The following is a 17,676-nucleotide window of genomic DNA, read 5'->3' as shown; positions in this document are numbered from 1 at the left end:
TTCTGGCTGTAAAGCCCACAGCATTTCAAATAGAGTGGATTCATGTACTATTGAGACGAGACCTGCAATTAAAGCCAAATCCAGACCTGCAATCAGTGCATACTGTGTCTCGCTTATGACTCATACCATATAATGAAAAAAAATAAACACAAGTATGTGAGTGTGTGTCTATATATTTGTTACTATAGTATAATATAGTTACTTTACTTCATTGGTTGATATGTTTTCTTTTATTTATTTTTGTTCTTTTTTTTGAGTGAAAGAAGAGCTTGATCTGTGTCACTCTTCAACACAGTTTCAACAACGATCATGTTTCCAGAGCTGATTGGCTCTTTAATAAGTAGTTCACCCAAAAAATAAAACAAAAAACTGTTGTTATATAACCACCAATGTTGTTACAAACCTGTACGACTTTCAGCAGAATCTTAAAAAAACACACTAAATATAAAATAAATATCAGCTCATCAAAATACACAAAACAACCTTTGCACTATAAAACATATATTCCCACACTACTTGTGCACTATATTCCAGGTCTTCTGAAGACACACGATAAGCTTTGTATGTGTTAATATACAGTGCAGGTCATATGGACTGATTTTATGATACTATTTGGTGTGTTTGTCCTTTTCAGATTCTTCAAATATTCTCCTTTTGTGTTCATTCCTTAAGCTTCATAAGCAGAATTTATTGATTATGTTCTGCAGTATAACCCTGCAGGCTTCAGGAAGTTGAGCTGTTTTGTGAAGGACGCGTCCTGGTGGAAACGAGCTGAATATTGTTTTTTGCCATAGCTCTCTGTGGTAACATGAGTTCCGCTCTGAGACAGCAGCAGATGATGGATAACGTTGTTGTTGTTTTGACTTTTAATGTCCAAGGACAGCAAAACCATTTAGGGGCTTTGTATTTTTAACTTGTCGGAGCAATAGCATACTTTTATGATTTGTCATTCTCTACTGGCTGTAAACTGATGTTATGGTTCCTTTTATGTCGTAAAAGTGGTTGGTTATTTATATGAACTTATTAAAATTGGTTTTCTTGCACCTCTGTTTAGGACCACAGTGTCGTGTTCAGTAGTGTTTTCTCTTGATTTATTTTACATTATTAAAAATATTTATTTACTTAATTATTTTCACTGAATTTTTATCTTGATTTTAATATATATAATAATATATATAATTATATTTCATATTATAATTTATTATATTTTACATTATTTTATTTTTATCATTTTATTGATTGATTGATTTGTTTTAGTTATGTGTTTTCTCTGGAGTTTTAATTTTTCTTCTCAATTTTATTTATTTTCTCCAACTTTCTTTTTTATTGATTAGCATTTCCTCTGGATTTTTGAGTTTTTCTCCAACTTTTTTTTATGGTATTATTTTTTTTTGTTTTTTTTTTTTTTTTTTTTTTATTTAATTTAGTTAGCATTTTTTTTATAAATGTTAGTCAAAATCCACACTAGCAATTATCAGGACGGGTCAAACTGGTGAATATTCAAATATGGGTGGTCATATGTTATGAACTCAACTCTGGGCAGACTCTCTATTTAGGTGGCAGAAAAACTCTCTGACCTGCAGGCTGAAATTTATGTGTTGGTGTCTGTGATGTGTGAGCTTCACTCATATCAACTTCTGCTTCACCATGTTCATCATCCACAGAAAGTCTGAAAACTTTGTCTCAGAACAGACATTTTTTTTATTTTTATAAATAATAAACAAAAAATACAATCTCTGTAGGACAGGACTAATTTTTAGCTTCCGCAGCAGGTGGTCATGGAAACCATCCATTGATAAAATGTCTGAATTTTTTTAATGTAATGACTCTCATGTCATCTGATCTGGTATCTGAAGGGTATTTATTCATTTACTCTTGTTTTAGGTAAAAATAGTACAACTTTTTTATGAAGTTTTCCAGTTTTGGCACTGTATGTTAGTATGGGAGTCTGTATTTTCTCAGTTGAGACAGTTTGAACATTCGTCACTGCACCAGTAGAGTTTTTGTGTTAAAGGTCTACTGAGTGTACAGACATTCTTCAGTATAGAAAGCACTGTGGCGGTAACAAACCTCTGTACTCTTGAGACCCATAGAGTTTACTTCAAATGCCTGCAACCAGATGTGTTTAACAAACTTAATTGTCTGAACTGTTGTTCTGCCATTCAATACTTTGTATCATTTGCATTCATGTACGATTTGCCGTTAAACAGACCCTGCAGCTAAAAAGTTTAAGTAATTTGAGATATATATTTTTTTTTTTTAATTTATAGGATTTTCCAAGTAAATTGTGTTTTGGAGATTCTAATGGCAAAGGCAAAGTTATTTATTTTTCATTGGCTCAAGTTAAAAAAAATATAGATGTGAAATATTACCCTAAATATTTTTAATTGGATGAATGAAACACTTTTTTCAGTGTAATTAAAAAAATAAAAAATAAAAAGCTGTCAAACATCAATATTGAAAAAATCCTTTATTTTAACAAGGTACATTGGACTTTTCTTATTGTAATTTCTAGGTTTTATTTTTGTAGATTGTAGACAATTTGTAGATTGTAATGTGTAAGTTTTTCAAGTATTTCGGGGGGTTTATTTGTAGGTTTTTGATGCAATTTGAAGGATTTTTTTTTTTTTTTTTACAATTAGTAGAAAACGAAAATTCTGAAAATTTACAGAAAATGTCCACAAAATTTCTAGGTTAATTTTTTTAGGGTTTCCAAATAATTGGTAGATTTAATGTTGTAGGTTTTTCAAGTATTTTGTGGGTTTTTAGTTTTTTAGATTTTTTTTTTTAGAAGCACTGGTTTAGAGTTTTTAGGTAATTTGTGGGTTTTTCTGAAAATTCTTAGATTGTAATTTGTAGGTTTTAATTTGTATATGTTCCGTTAAATTTTAAGTTTTAATTTGTATGTCTTTCATCAAATTCATCAATTTTAATTCAGATAGATTTCTGGTCATTTGTAGGTTTTATCTTTAGATTTTATGCAATTTGTGCATTTAGTTTATGGGTTTTCATGTAATATGTAATTTCTAAATTTTCATTCATTGGTTTTTCAGGTAATGTAGGCGGTTTTAATTTGTAGTTTTCAGGTAGAGCTAAACTGGGAGATAACATAGTGGGTTAAAAAAACACTGTTAGTTTAGACTAAACATTCAGTCATTGAACCACCACTTAGACTGGAAGAGAGCTTAGTTTGCTTTTTATTGTAAAAGCTGGTTTCCATGCAGCTTGCTAAATGTCTCAAACAAAACTCTTGAGGATGATTCAAGGACTCAGTGCCATTAACCTCACAAACATTAGCAAACCTAACAACTACTGTTCATTACCCAATGAGCACAATGTATCAGTTTTGCATGATGTTATTATGTTCCGACACATTTGAGAAGCGTTTGCATTCCGGTACATCTCAGTCCTCTCTTTCTCTTATCTCAAACTGTTTACCTCATTAAAAACCCGCACACAGTGATCGTGGCCAAGGACAAAAGTGATTAGATTCTTTAAATGGATTGTTTTAACTTCTATATTCATTTGTCCAGTATGCACACCCACCCCTCCCCAAATAAACACACACCATCCCCACATATATATATATTAAGTGTTCAGAATAGCACATACAGTCTCATTTACATAATTAGGCTATGACAATGCAAAGATTGAGGAGAACGCTGGAGGAGAGTGTGTCCCGTGATGGAGATTTCCCAAGGTAATTTTAAGTTGATTGTTTTCGAATTTAAAATGAAGGATGTGGCCGCTTAATAGTTTGTTCCCGCAAGAGTCCAATACAATATTTTTTCCCCACTAGCTCGTGTCTTTCTCACAGACGCTGTCTGACTGATAAGAGTGGCCAGTGGATTTTGTGTGTCTGTGTTTATCTTTCCATTCACTCAGCTTGTGTTGTTACAGAAACGTCTGCCACCGTCCCTCGTACCCCTTCAGGCCAATTAGTGTCTGTCCTTACTGAACTAACAAATATTTACAGGCAGGCTTATGTGAGCTTAAATGATACAAATGATACAGGATAGAGCATTTGATGACAGGAATGAATGGTCTTTTTTGTCATTCAGTCATTCATATGGAGTCATTTGGTTTGTTCTGCTTGTGAAAGTGTGATATGGCATGCATGGCTCTAAGCTTTTATAGAACCTCATAGCTTTCCATATGAAGCTCCTCGAGGGGGTTTGGAAGGCAGTACATGCCATTTCAGAGGTTTGCTGTTTAGTATATTCTTAATGGAATGGTTTCAGTCCGTTAACTTCAGGGCCTCCAACAGTGCTAGCTAAAGGTGTCCTTGTTAATAAACTTACAGTATATTCGTAGGCTATTAGCATGAGGGTTTATTTAATATTATACAGATGCTTTATGTGGACTGTCTTGTTCTGTATATACAGTATATACACATACAGAAAGAGAGAGAGAGAGCAGTTTTTAGACAGTTTTTTTTTGTTTTGTTTTAGCCATAGTTTTTAATTTAATTACATTACATTACATTATAATATTATTAATATGAATGATGTTATTAAAAATGTATAAATTATTTATATATATATATATTATATATATATATTATATATATATATATATATATATATATATATATATATATATATATATATATATACACACAATTAATTGATTATTTAGCATATAATTTATTATACGTTTATTTTTATTTATTTGTGTTCATTATACCCTTTTTTTCTAGTATTTAAAATAGTTATTTTATTAAAAATTATATAAATAAATTATTATTTTCAGTGTATATCATTATGGTCTCATTTACCATATGCCTTTTGTATACATTTAATTTTATTTACAAATACTTTGGATGGATGTGTACATTATCCGTTATTTCTGATATATAAAATGAAAAATATATATATATTTTAAATGGTTAATACTGTGCAAAATGTTGTTATGGCAACAGTGTAAGCTGCTCTGACTACTATTGGTATTTAAAGTTCGCTTGTACATTTGTGGCATTGTTTGTGCACGTTTGTGTTACAGATATTGCTGAATAACCTCGTATTAAAACTTCAGTCTCTTTGCTAAATGAACAAATGTAAGCATTTAGACCTATAACATTTTGCTTGTAATGTTCAATAATCATTTACTCAGCTGCATTAAATGTTTGCTTGCTGTTTTAAATGGAATAAGCAACCGTTTTTATATACCTCTAGTTAGCCAGATAGCTTGAGTGTGTAGATGGGGGTTGGTGTTAGTGTTATTTATGCAGAGATGAGCTTTGCTGATATCTGAAGTTATAACATTAGGGCCTTTCGCACCCCAGGAACCTTTTCATAGTACCAGAACTAATTGTGGAACTACCCACTTATTTCAGAAGTATGACAAACAGCAATAAATATATGGACGCTGAAGTACAGGCACTTGTAGCAAATGTAGCACTGCCAGTTGTGGTTGGAGATTCTTAGTCCTCCATTCCGTTATTTCAGTCGCTTTATGTATACGTCGACATTACATGTTTATTATTGTGAAACCCGCGAGACACAACATAAACACATCTCCGATCACAGCATCCTCCATCCTCCTGTTGTTAACGTTGTTCTTCATTTGTTAACGTTGTTTAAAGCCATGCACATATGACGCCCCTGTCGACCGGCTTACATCATTTCCTAGTACACACTCTTGGTGCGAATGCAATCCTTTAAATGGTACTGGGAAACAGTTCGCGCAAAACCGTCCCAGTACTTTAGTACTGTACATTTAGTTCTGGAACTAAAGCGGTGTGAAAGGCCCTAATCATGAAAGTCTTCAGGAGCCGCCCCCCCACCCACTCTTCTTAACTTATAATTACCCGCTTAAATTTAAACTCCACAGCAGGTCAAGTCAGGAATCAAATCAAATTATAATCCCTAGCGGATAATCAGGGAAGGCCACTCGGACAGACTGTCGGCATTACTGCTGATTGTGTTTGTGTGGGTGTGGGATGGTTTTAAAGGTTTTGCCAGCAACTGTTTGACTCTGTTCTGATCCTAGGTTGTGTAAAACATGCCGCGAAATTGAAACTCCTAATTAGTTTCCTTTTGTACCTGATAAAGAAGGATTGCCACTAATAGCTGGTTGGTGCAGCATTTAGAAACCCTCAGCCAAGCCAAGTAACAAAAGCAGTGATTTTTCCCCTTTCCCAAGACCTCAAATTAAGAAGTCTCGTCAGGTAGCCTTTACTCTCTGATCCAGGCGGATAAAAAGATTTTTATATTTTTATGACTCTCATCAAAGAGATGTTTTGTTCTGTGAAACAAGTTTTTTTTTCCAACCAAGATGGGTTCAGCCAAGATTTAGAAGCTGGTCGACCAGTTTCCCATGTTTCCTATGTGTTTATTTCGTCCTTCAAAACAGATTTAACGTACACTTTACATTTTCTCAGTGTGGATATGGGATATTGGCATTTTTCGGGAGTTGTGGCTCTGCGTTGTTGTGCATACATTTACAGCCAAAGGTGTTGGCGTAAATGAGCGGGTTTCCAAGTCATGTTAGTGGTCGATGCTGCCGTCATACCTGCATCCTCCCACATCAAATGCTAAATCAATTCTTCACCGACAAACAGGATTATGAGCACAAGCCTTTGTGTGCTAGAGCCTCTCGGTGGAGACCCAGTTCTTGGCACCTAGATCCAATTGAGCTCCGTTCAAATGGCAGATCATTGATTGACTGGGGATCTGAAGGCCCATTTGGTGTAGGTTGCGTCTTGTTCTGTTAAAGACTTTTGTCCTTGTGGTAGATTCAGTCAGCCTTTCTGTTTATTCCAAGCAGATCTATCATACTAGTCAATTTACCTTTATTTATATAGTGCTTTTTACAATGCACGTTGTTTTAAAGTAGCTTCCCAGTAACATGAAAATAACTTAACCAATAATGCAAACAGCTGTGCAGACCCATTATACTTAACAGTTGTCCCATCCGTGTTGGATTTCAAGCTTATTTCTATGCCATCTCTCTGCATCCAATCCTATTTAGACCCACAGCAGAACGAGAAAGTTATAGAAATACTGCTGCATTTATGACTCTGATTCCCTATGAGTCTGTAATTAAATCTCACTTTTGTGGTTCCGCCCTCCAACACGTCGGTGTATTGCTGACAGAACACGAACGCAGTACTACTGCAGCCTTTCCCACTGCTACAGCAGTGACAGCACACTCATTACAGCCTGATTCCTACATTTAATAACAATCATTTGTGCAAACAATTACCTGAAGTTTAGAGTTAAGAAGACATTGTGCTGTTCTCTAAGAGGATAAACTGCACTTCAAAATGTTTCATCTCCAAACACTTTTAAAGATTATGCTTCATTTTTAGATATTAATCAGAGCTTGGTGTGTTTCTCCCACAATTTGGTTTGTGTAAGTATATACGTGGCAGCATTTTAACCCAGGATTGTTAAATTTCAAGTGATTTATATTGTAATTTATAAACAAAACATGCCTTTTTCTCTGAAAATGCTTTTTAATGGCTGTTGTTTTCCATAAGCAGCCTGGATTCCCGCTCAAACTGATAATAGCAGTAACGTTGATTAATAGAAAGCAGGTTTAATTTAAGCAATAGCCATTATATTTAAGTGTGCCATTTTGCTTTGTCATACTGAAATGTTAAAGATAGTATCTATGTAAAATGACCACTGTAGGACCAAGCAGGGGTAAGTGCTTTAAATAAAGTCACCCCATTTTTAGAGAAGAATCAGAGCCTGTGTGTTATTCCCTGAATATGGTTTATGTAGGCATATATGGCAAACGTTTACTTGGATTCACCTAAGACTTTTAGATTTCAAGTGATTTGTGCTATAATTTATAAACAAAACATGCCTTTTTCTCCAAAAATGTCTTTGAAAATTACTGCTTGATTTCAACCTCAAGCCATTCTAAGTGTACGGTATATTGAAGTGTACTGTTTATGACTTTCTTCTTTCAGATGAATACGATCAGAATTATATTAAAAAATGTCCTGGCTCTTCCAAGCTTTATAATGACAGTGAATGGGGGTCGAGATTTCATCATAAAAAGTACTCCACATGTCTTCTGGAGGTTAATAAAGGCCTTCTGAATTGAATCAGTGCATTTGTTTAAGAAAAATATTCATATTTAAATCTTAATAAACTGTAATTTAAGTTGTACGTGCTTTCATGACAGAGTGGCATTCCAGTGGAAGCTCTGATGAGAATGTGCTAGTCTCATGAGAACCATGATTTGTTTACGGCAAAGGAAAACCAATCTCATTCTGGCTTATATCGAAATCCTCCAACGTTTTTCTTTACAAATCCTCGTCTTGTCCTTCTAATTCGTGACCGGTGTTTTGTTTTGCGCTCTCCCTGCGCTTCCATGGTTGTCACTTCACTTCCTGCTCAAAACGATATAAACAATAATGTTGATGAACAGAAAGAAGGTCAGTAAAAGCCTGCAGAGATGTTGTCCATCTCTTTTGCTATCAGCTAAATTTTGGAAAATGTGACAATTTAGCCCACTTCAGAACAACACAAACAAGCCGCATGTCTGAAACGCACCTACGTACCTTAGGGAATTTAAGTGTGCCATTTTGCTTTGTCGTTTTAAATTTAATTAAAATTTAAAATGACCATGTCAAATGACAACTGTAGGACCAAGCAGAAGCCTCTCTGCCAAGTGGCTGTGTTGGCAACAGGCAAGCAGTAAGTGGCAATTCATCTTTGGCTAGTGCTGATTTAATGTCTGCCCAAGTGGAGGATTTCGCCAGTTGTTGTGTGAGAAAGTCTGGGTTAAGTGCAGACACTAGAAATTGGATAAAGCCTATATTATATTTATTGGCATTTACATTTTTATGCATTTGACAGATTCAGTATGGCACTCGAGGTTACAGATATTGGCCTGAAATCGTACACAACATATTTATTTATTTATTCATTTAAAGCAATTTTTTGTCCAAATAGAATGTTTCATGTTCAGTGGTGTGTCAAAGCTCCCCAGCATCTTCAAAGGAGGACAATGAACATATCATTTAGTGCAGTGGATCTAGTTTAGATTAATCATTCGTAAGGCCAAAAGAAATCTCCAGCAGACACGGACCTCCTGCAGAGAACATTTCACATCCAATCCAGACTTCCTTTCCTCTTTTTATGTGCTGCTTTCCTCGTTTGACAGCTCTGTAGAGCAGTTTCACTGCGTAACCTTGCCAAGCACAGTTTTCCCTCCATCATTGATCAGCTCTGCAGGTTGTGTTCGTCAGGCGGCCGTATTTTCACAGCTGAACTGACACCGTAACCTGTGTTTGCGAATCAGGCGTAGCTGATTATTGGTCAGCGTCTGTCAGGTTAGCTCAGCATTGTAAACGATTCAAAGTGAGCTTTGTGCTGTTGGAGTCTCCGCGAGCCTTTTTAGTAATTCAGACCATTTTTAGGTGAAAGAGAATAGGACATTTAAAAAATATATATTTTTGGTTTGTTTAATTTTATATTTTAATGATAATGATAAAAATGTAAATTAAAATCATAATATAATTTATATATATTTTGTTTTACTTATTCTAATAGATTTTTTAAAAATAAATCAATCATCCCTATATATATATATATATATATATATATATATATATATATATATATATATATATATATATATATATATATATTTTTTTTTTTTTTTTTTTTTTTTTTTTTTGAGAATTTTTCATTGTTGTAGTTGAATTATTTGTTTGCAAAAGTTTGAGCCTGGAGCTTCTTTATTTTTTGATGCAGGGAGGTATGTGCTGCCTCTGTGAATTTGTTTGCCACCTTTGTTGATTGTGAATATCCAGCCAGATCAGGCCGGATCTGAGGGAAGAATGTGGCAGAATGGATCCAGGATAGGAATAATTAAAGCTGGAAATGAACAGGAGTGATTTTGAGTTCAGATGAATTCAGTGTTGTCCAAAACAGGAAGTTCTGATTTGATCAAGCTCTCTCTGTAGAAAGAGATATCGCCAGCCGGAGGTTCTCAGCCAAGTTTGATGCCAGTCTCTTTATTTCATAGCCAGTGTGAACGTGACAGTGCACAAATATAATAGAATGTGCTGTTTTCACACTAAAACAATCTTCTTTGGCTTTCATCTTCATCTCCTTGATCAGATGTAAGACTCAAAATTTGTGTGGCAGAGTTGGCAGAGGATGTCATGTACTGTTTTTCATTAAAAAAATTTTTTTTATTTTTCTTAATACATTTAAAATATTCATATTTTCATTTATTTTAGATTTTAAAAACATGTAAAACTTAAACTTAGTCAAACTTAGTCTTTTTGTAAAATACATTGAATTTTTAAAATGTATTCTACCTTTAAATGTTCTCAATTTTTATTATTATTTTAATTAGTCCCTTTGAACAATGCATTTTCTTTGTATCTTTGGCTTTCAATACAAATTCTAAAAAGTCTGATATGTTGATGTTGATATATATATATATATATATATATATATATATATATACACACACACACACACACACACACACACACACACACACACACACACACACACACACACACACACACAATAACATACACTAATTCACACATACTGTATATACAGTGTCATGCAATTTTTTCTTTATAAATTTAACATTTTATAATTTTTAGTATTTTTTATTTGTTATGTTATAAGTACTGCATTTAAAACTTACAGTATGTATGTCTCACATGCTATTTTGCATCACACACAAACATTTATTCACATTAAACATCGACATTTTTCATTTCATCACGTGTGGATGCATTAAATTCAGCGTGCAAATACATGCATGACAAAAAAGTTCAATTATTATTCAGTACACATGTGCATGTATAAAAGAAAGATCAACTTCATTTATTCATTCAGTGATTTAGTCCTTCACATTAAAAGTATATTTGCATTAATAATGTAGAGATGCATTAAATTCAGTGTCCATATGTGTATATGAAAGAAAAACGCTATAACAAATCAGTATGCATGTAAATGCATAAAAGCAAAGATCAGCTGCAGTTCAGCATATATTGCATACACTGAAGTTTTGATTTTTTTTTCTTCCTCTTGCAAGAACGAAAAGCTCAATTCTGTATGAAAATATTACATCATCAATGGTGGTTATAGATTTTTGAATGTTTAAGTAACCTGAATTACAAAGTGGCATTTGAAAGATTTTATTCTGACCTGTTCACATCCTCTGACTCAGATATGAGCTATTTTTACAAGTTGAAACTCGTAATTACGGTAATTCAGTGGGGATTTCAAACTTTAATGTTAAATTTAAGTGCTAAAGAAATCTGTTAAGCGGTTCGAGCTCAATTAACTGGAGAATTTTGTGAAGATGAAGAAAAAGAAGACTGAGGGATTTCAATAGAGTGCCACTTTGAAGCGTTGTAATTAATTGATCTTACGTAACCATTCTGTCTTCACCACACATTTTTAAGCGCTTGATTCAGCGAGAGATATCCCTCTTGTTCTTTCACCGTTGATTAATAGCGGCGCGTCAACCAGACAGAACTGTGTTTGAAGGACATTGCTCTGCTCTCTAGCTTTGCAATTCAGAACAAGCAGATTGAAATGGGTCTTTTGTGTCCCTCAGACCTGATCCCACTAGAGTTTCTTTCAGCATTGAGAAGTGCACTTGAAAACATGTGCCTTGATCTTGAAGAAGACAATGCAGATGTTTCCTTTAGCCTTTTGGAATAAAGCTCTCGAGCAGATACGGCACTAGTGTGATTGTAGTGGCCTGAAAGCACCAGACACCTTCATGTTTGACAGCGGATGGCTTTTGCCGAGCAAGAGTCAGTGCTAATGTGGAGGAAATGGGATGAGAAGATAAACTCTTCCTGAGGTCACCGGCCTGCTGATTCTGTGCTTTTATATAGATTTCCAAGTAAAATTTATGCTGTTACATGATCGCGCTCCACCTTAGTATAACTCAGCTTAATAATTCATCTAAATTACCACATGGTTAAACATTAACAGGCGGGCTGTTAATAGATCGCTGACATTCATGTTCTAAAATCTAAGAAAGCTTAGGACCAAGTTTATCCAGACTTTTTGGTAGAAACCCTTCTGAAGAGTTAGGAAGAGTTTGTTCCAAGCCATTTGCATGCACATCAACAAGCCAATGTAGTTGTTGAAGGTTTTGTGCTGTTTTAGTTTTTAAAATGAAAATGACTTATTCTATTCTTCTTTTTCTTAATAATAATAAAAAATACTTATAGGTAGTTTTCAGTGTAATTTTCAGTGTTATTAATATAAAAATAATTATAATAATAATAATTGGTCATTTTCAGGGGAATACTATTAGGTAATATTCAGGACAATTTTAAGTGGCATTATTATTGTTGTTAATAATGATAATAATAATAATACTTAAAGGTAATTTTCATGGTAGTTTTCAGGGTCATCATTAATATAATAATAATTATAATTATAATTATAATAATAATAAGCAATTTTCCAGTAGGTAATTTTGAATAAAACACTAGCGTTTTAAGTGATAAATAATGAGAACTTACATTTTGCAAATATACCGTCCAGTACTGATGCAAAGTGGCCATGCTGTTGCTATGGTAACCTCTGTATTGGGTGCATATTCGGTTTGTTTTGCCACTAGGTGAAAATAAGAACTTGCCATTTAACTTTTTGTCATTGTGAAATGTTGTTTGTTTAGGTTAAACAGCCTCAGTCTGTTGTTTTGACATCCTTTAGGTGAGTTTGACTCTTAAAAAGCAGGTAAGACTCCTGTAATACACAGAACTACTGCAAACTCCAGGAATCAGTCTGTGCATGTGGCTTTGCTGAGTCGGACGGTTTTCTGGCTTTCTGGCACTTTTACTCTGTCCGTTCAGTGCCATGGGCAGACCTGGTTGCCATGACGACCTGTTCCTTTTTTTGTGTGTGCTGTGACATCGTGGTTACCCCCAACAACCGTTCTAGAGCAACAGGCATCACAACCGTACTGACGTGGTAAACCAGAGATCAGCAGAATGTTGTGTTTAATGGCAGGAGCTTGAAGGTGAATCATTCTGACTTGGCTAAGTACATAACCACCTAGCGACCACCCTAGTAACCACCTAGCAACAAACTAGCAATATGGCGGTGAGTTTTGCACTATTCCCGTTTTCTTCGGAGAATGTAAAAATGTTGTTTTTGTACAGAGTTTGCATTTCTCTGCATGTCTGATTGCCCCTTTCTCTCTCTGTCATTGTTCTGTTCTCCTTATGAAGGAATATCTCCTCCCGTCAGCAGATGATTTACCTATCACTGTCACATCTCCTAGCAACAGCTCTTTAAAAAACTAAATATAACACTTGGTAAGGTGTCGCACCAGAGCCATGTGTATGAGCGCGTGTACATGCATTTGGTGCAGGTGCGTTTTGCAGTGTATTGTTTCCATGCAGATCCAGCTGTATCCATGGGAATTTGTGTGCTGTAACTCTAACTGATGTACTTTCTGATGCCAGTCAACTCACAAAGAAATGTCCAGCTCAAAAGTCAGCACAAAATCAAGAGTATTACGAATTTTAAACTGATTTTCTTTTTATGAAGATTAACCATATTTTTTTCACCTAATTAAACATTACTGTAATGCATCCTGAAATCTAACCTTTTTTTTTCAGTTGTGATTCTCATTAGACTTTCATGACTGTAATACTGCAGTGTAGTCCAATGATTTTAATAAAAAAAAAAAATAGTATAACAAATGTTGCCATGCATAAACATTTATTTTAATTTAATTTAATTTATTTTATTTTTACTTTATCAAATCTGACTTATTGTTGTAGTAGCCTGGAATTGAGAAACAGCCAGAAAAATTCAACATTTTAAATACTCAGCTGTCAAAATGTCTCTCTGTCCGTCCGTCCATCCATCCATCCATTTATCCATCCATCCATCCATCTTATTTTATGTTATTGCATTAGAGAATAAGGGTAAATGTGTTTCATTTTCATGAAAATGAATCATGTCCAACAAATGGCCCTGTATGAGCATCATTTTCTTGCAAAATATGTTTTCTTATTGAGAAATGTGACCCAGACATCTCCTTGACCAGTTTGGTGAGATTCACCTGTAGAGATTTTCTGATTGAATACATTGGTTACTGAAGTGTGTGTGGGTGGCAGATGAAATGCTGGGCTATTAATTTTAAAGTGGATCGAGCGAAAATAAGATAAAATTTCAGAAAAGTGGAGACTGTGGTCACATATTGTCTACAAGCTGAAACGCACACAGAGAGAGAGAGTGATATGGATACTCCTGAACTAGCACAGCAGAATCAACCTCTGAACTTGTGTTCAGAATACAAGATTAAGTGTTGAGAAGGAGGTATAACTACATGATTCATGTTTTGGATGATTTTTTTTGGTGGATTTTGTATTCCAAATCTAGACTTTGTATCTTATGAAAGCTGCAATGGATTTAAAGACAACATGAAAATGCAATGTGATCCATTTCAGTGCAAAATAAATACTCTCTGAAAAAAGTACAGTGGGACTTAAATTTAATTGTGACCCTGGACCGCAAAATCATACAGGTAAAGTTTTTGAAATTGAGACTTATACATAATCTGAAAGCTGAATAAATAAGCTTTCTATTGATGTATTTGTTAGGATAGGACAATATTTGGCTGAGGTACAACTATTTGAAAATCTGGAATCTGAGGGTGCAAAAAAATCAAAATACTGAGAAAATCTCCTTTAAAGCAATGCATATTACTAATCAAAAATGAAGTTTTAATATATTTACAAAATATCTTCATGGAACATGATCTTTACTTAATATCCTAATGATTTTTGGCATAAAAGAAAAATTGATAATTTTAACCCATACAATCAATATATACCCCATCCAACAAATATAAACCAGCAAAAAAAGAAATGCAACATGACATGCATACCCTGAAAGTATATATATCTGCTGATTAATTCTTTCTTTTTTTTTTAAGAAATGAATACTTTTATTCATCAAGGATGTGTTAAATTAATAAAAAGTGATTGTGAAGACTATTGTTAGAATAGATTAAAATTTTGAATAGATGATCTTCTATTAAAAAAGAAAATTATTTTAAATTGCAGTAATATTTTTTAAAAAAAATAAACAAACTACTATATTTTTAAAGCGTATAAATGCAGCCTTTATAATCATAATATAAAATTTAAAAAAACAAAAAAATATCATAAATATACAAAACTATAAAAAATTATTAATTATATTACAGTGTGTGTGTGTGTGTGTGTGTGTGTGTGTGTGTGTGTGTGTGTGTGTGTATAAATATATAAAATAAAAACGACTAATGAAACACCCCTTTTTCCATAAATCCAGTTTTTCCCTATTTTCAGCTGAATATTGTTCCATACGTCACATTATTTTGATAGCTAAGTGGCAGTGTTTGTGTTTGATCTTTGGCATTTAAAGACAAACCTTTAAATGAAACAGGAGTTGTTGGAATGAATCTTGATTGAACAGCTTGTGTTTAGTCAGTGCCGGTGGCATTGTTCTGTTCCAAAACCACTTTCTGTTTCTGGTGGAATGCTATTTTGGGACTTGAAATAACATTTGGGTTTGCAGAGTGAAAAACTTTATTTCACCAAGTCTTACGTCAGTCAGTTGGGACTATGAATATTTGATGATGCAAAGCTAAACATTTGGGCTCGGCTTATAAAAAAAAAACCTTGACATTTGCCTTCACGGTTATGATAGCAACTGTTAAATCATCATTACCCAAACAGACGGCCGTACCTGCCGCTTCTCAGAGCTTAAACCTAGTCCTCGGAGAGCAGCTCTGCCGTTCCTGACATCTACAGCTGTCTTGTCAATGAGAGATTATTTATCTGTGTGGGACTCGTCCTGCAGTGAGCTGCTGTAGTCCTGCGGGGCAGGCTGTCTGTCTGTATGTCATTGACAGAGGCCCGCAGGGACCACATCTCCCAGCATGCTGCTCTCCAGGGACAGGGATCGTGTTATGTGAGAAAGAGAGATGCAATTTTCTTCACTATAACACATAACCTGTATTATTTTCTGATTCTTTTTTATTTTTAGTGAGCGTTTATTTATGATCTGCTCTGAGATCAGTCCTGGTACATCGTGGGTTACCACTGTTTGACTCCCTGAGAGGCAGAACTAAGGTTGATGATCAACTGAAATAGCCTAGTAGATTGTTTTTGTGGGTATCATTTCATTTTAAAGGGTTTGTTCACTCAAGATTGAAAATTCTGTCGTCATTTATTTACTCACCCACATGTCGTTCAGACCGATTTTCTCTTCCTTGGAGCATAAAAGGGGATCTACTCTTTTTTTCATACAATGAAAGTGAATGTGGAATAAAGTTGTTCTGCAAAAATGCAAAAAAAATAGTCCAAATTGCAATACCGTTTATAAGTTTTTGGTCATTTTTTTTTTTTTATGATTTTGAAATTATAATGAGTGGAAATATTTTGCTTTCAGTAGGTTATTTTCTACACATTTTATTTTATTTTTTAAATATCTCTGCTAAATGTCTAAATGTAAATTTATATATACAAACATACATATATATATATGTTTGTATGTATGTATATAATTTATTTATTTTTACAGTTTTTCTACAGACTTCTTACTGTGTTCATTCGCATCCAAAATATTGGAAGTATTCTTTTCCTGAAGTGATGCTTCATTTTTCTGAATCACACTGTAATCACAAAAGCAAAACTTTCATATAAAAAAAGTGTTTTATATTTGATGGTATTGGTTTTTCAGTGCCTGCATGCTCATTCCTTTAAATGCTGGGAGTTTTTCACTATGTTAAACATTTCAAGCTGTTTTGATTCATGCATAGTGGTGGAGTTCATTTTGTTTTTAATGAATCAGACAGTGTGTAATGAGTGCTCTGTGTATATTCATATTTGATGGCTTTATGAAGGCAAAGTGATATAGTTTTGAATAGTGAGCTTGTCCTTGAAGTTTGAGGTTTGTGAGATTTTTTTGTCATAGTTTGGAGAAATGTGTTACATGATTCAGTAAATGAGCTTGTGTTTGTGTTTGTGATGTTATGACTGAATGACTTCTTATTGCAGTTTAGTTGCAATAAATATTCTGGGTGAGCTGAAGAGTTTTGCATTGCAAATATAAAGCATGTCTACACAGTGTTTCAAAAGAGGAGACTCCTTTAGCTTCTCTCATGCTTTCGGCTGAACTTCTCCTGTCTGTCTCTCTCTCTTTTTGTCTGCAGATGTTGTGGTTAACGGTGAGCCGTGTGACTGTGACATGATCGCTGACTGCAGGGTCGGAGACGCTGTGCCGTTAGAGGTGAAACTGACCAACCGCAGCAAGAGCGCTGTCGGGCCATTCTCTCTAACTGTCATCCCCTTCCAAGACTATCAGAACGGAGTCCAAAACTACGACCTGCAGGATGCCATCACTTTTATCGGCTCCAACACCTTCTACATGGGCACGGTGAGCCAGTGACGCACAGAGCAAAGCACACAGCAGCAGGAATCAGTCTGAGCTGGGTCATGTCCTCAACTTCTGAGAATCGTCTAGCTTTCAGTCACAGTCAAGGTGTTGAAGACCCACTTACATACAAGGTTCTTTCAACAGAAATCCAAATTTAGCTTCCCCCAATCACTTTGGGTGTTTTCACATTATTTTGTTTCTTTCGAGAGAGGTTTGCAAAACGTTTGGCTTATACACTAACACACATCTACTTATTCTTTATTAGTGTTATTTTCCACATTGG

General features: G+C 34.4%; 1 protein-coding gene across 3 annotated transcripts in view; it reads left to right on the top strand.

Annotated features, from left to right (window-relative positions):
- The window catches only part of LOC109085850 (trafficking protein particle complex subunit 9-like), a 201,821-nt gene that overhangs the window by 181,318 nt on the left and 2,827 nt on the right, over positions 1–17,676 (top strand). For all 3 annotated transcript variants that reach the window (XR_006162617.1, XM_042776264.1, XM_042776263.1), the window contains one exon: positions 17,170–17,393. Coding sequence is in view for 2 of the 3 variants with exons in the window: in XM_042776264.1 (XP_042632198.1) it covers positions 17,170–17,393 (224 nt within the window). In the remaining variant the exon portion in view is untranslated. The remainder of the gene's footprint in view (positions 1–17,169; positions 17,394–17,676) is intronic.

The sequence above is a fragment of the Cyprinus carpio genome, chromosome A19 (assembly GCF_018340385.1).
Source record: "Cyprinus carpio isolate SPL01 chromosome A19, ASM1834038v1, whole genome shotgun sequence".
Taxonomy (NCBI): Eukaryota; Metazoa; Chordata; class Actinopteri; order Cypriniformes; family Cyprinidae; genus Cyprinus; species Cyprinus carpio.
This window is presented reverse-complemented; position numbering and strand designations above follow the sequence as displayed.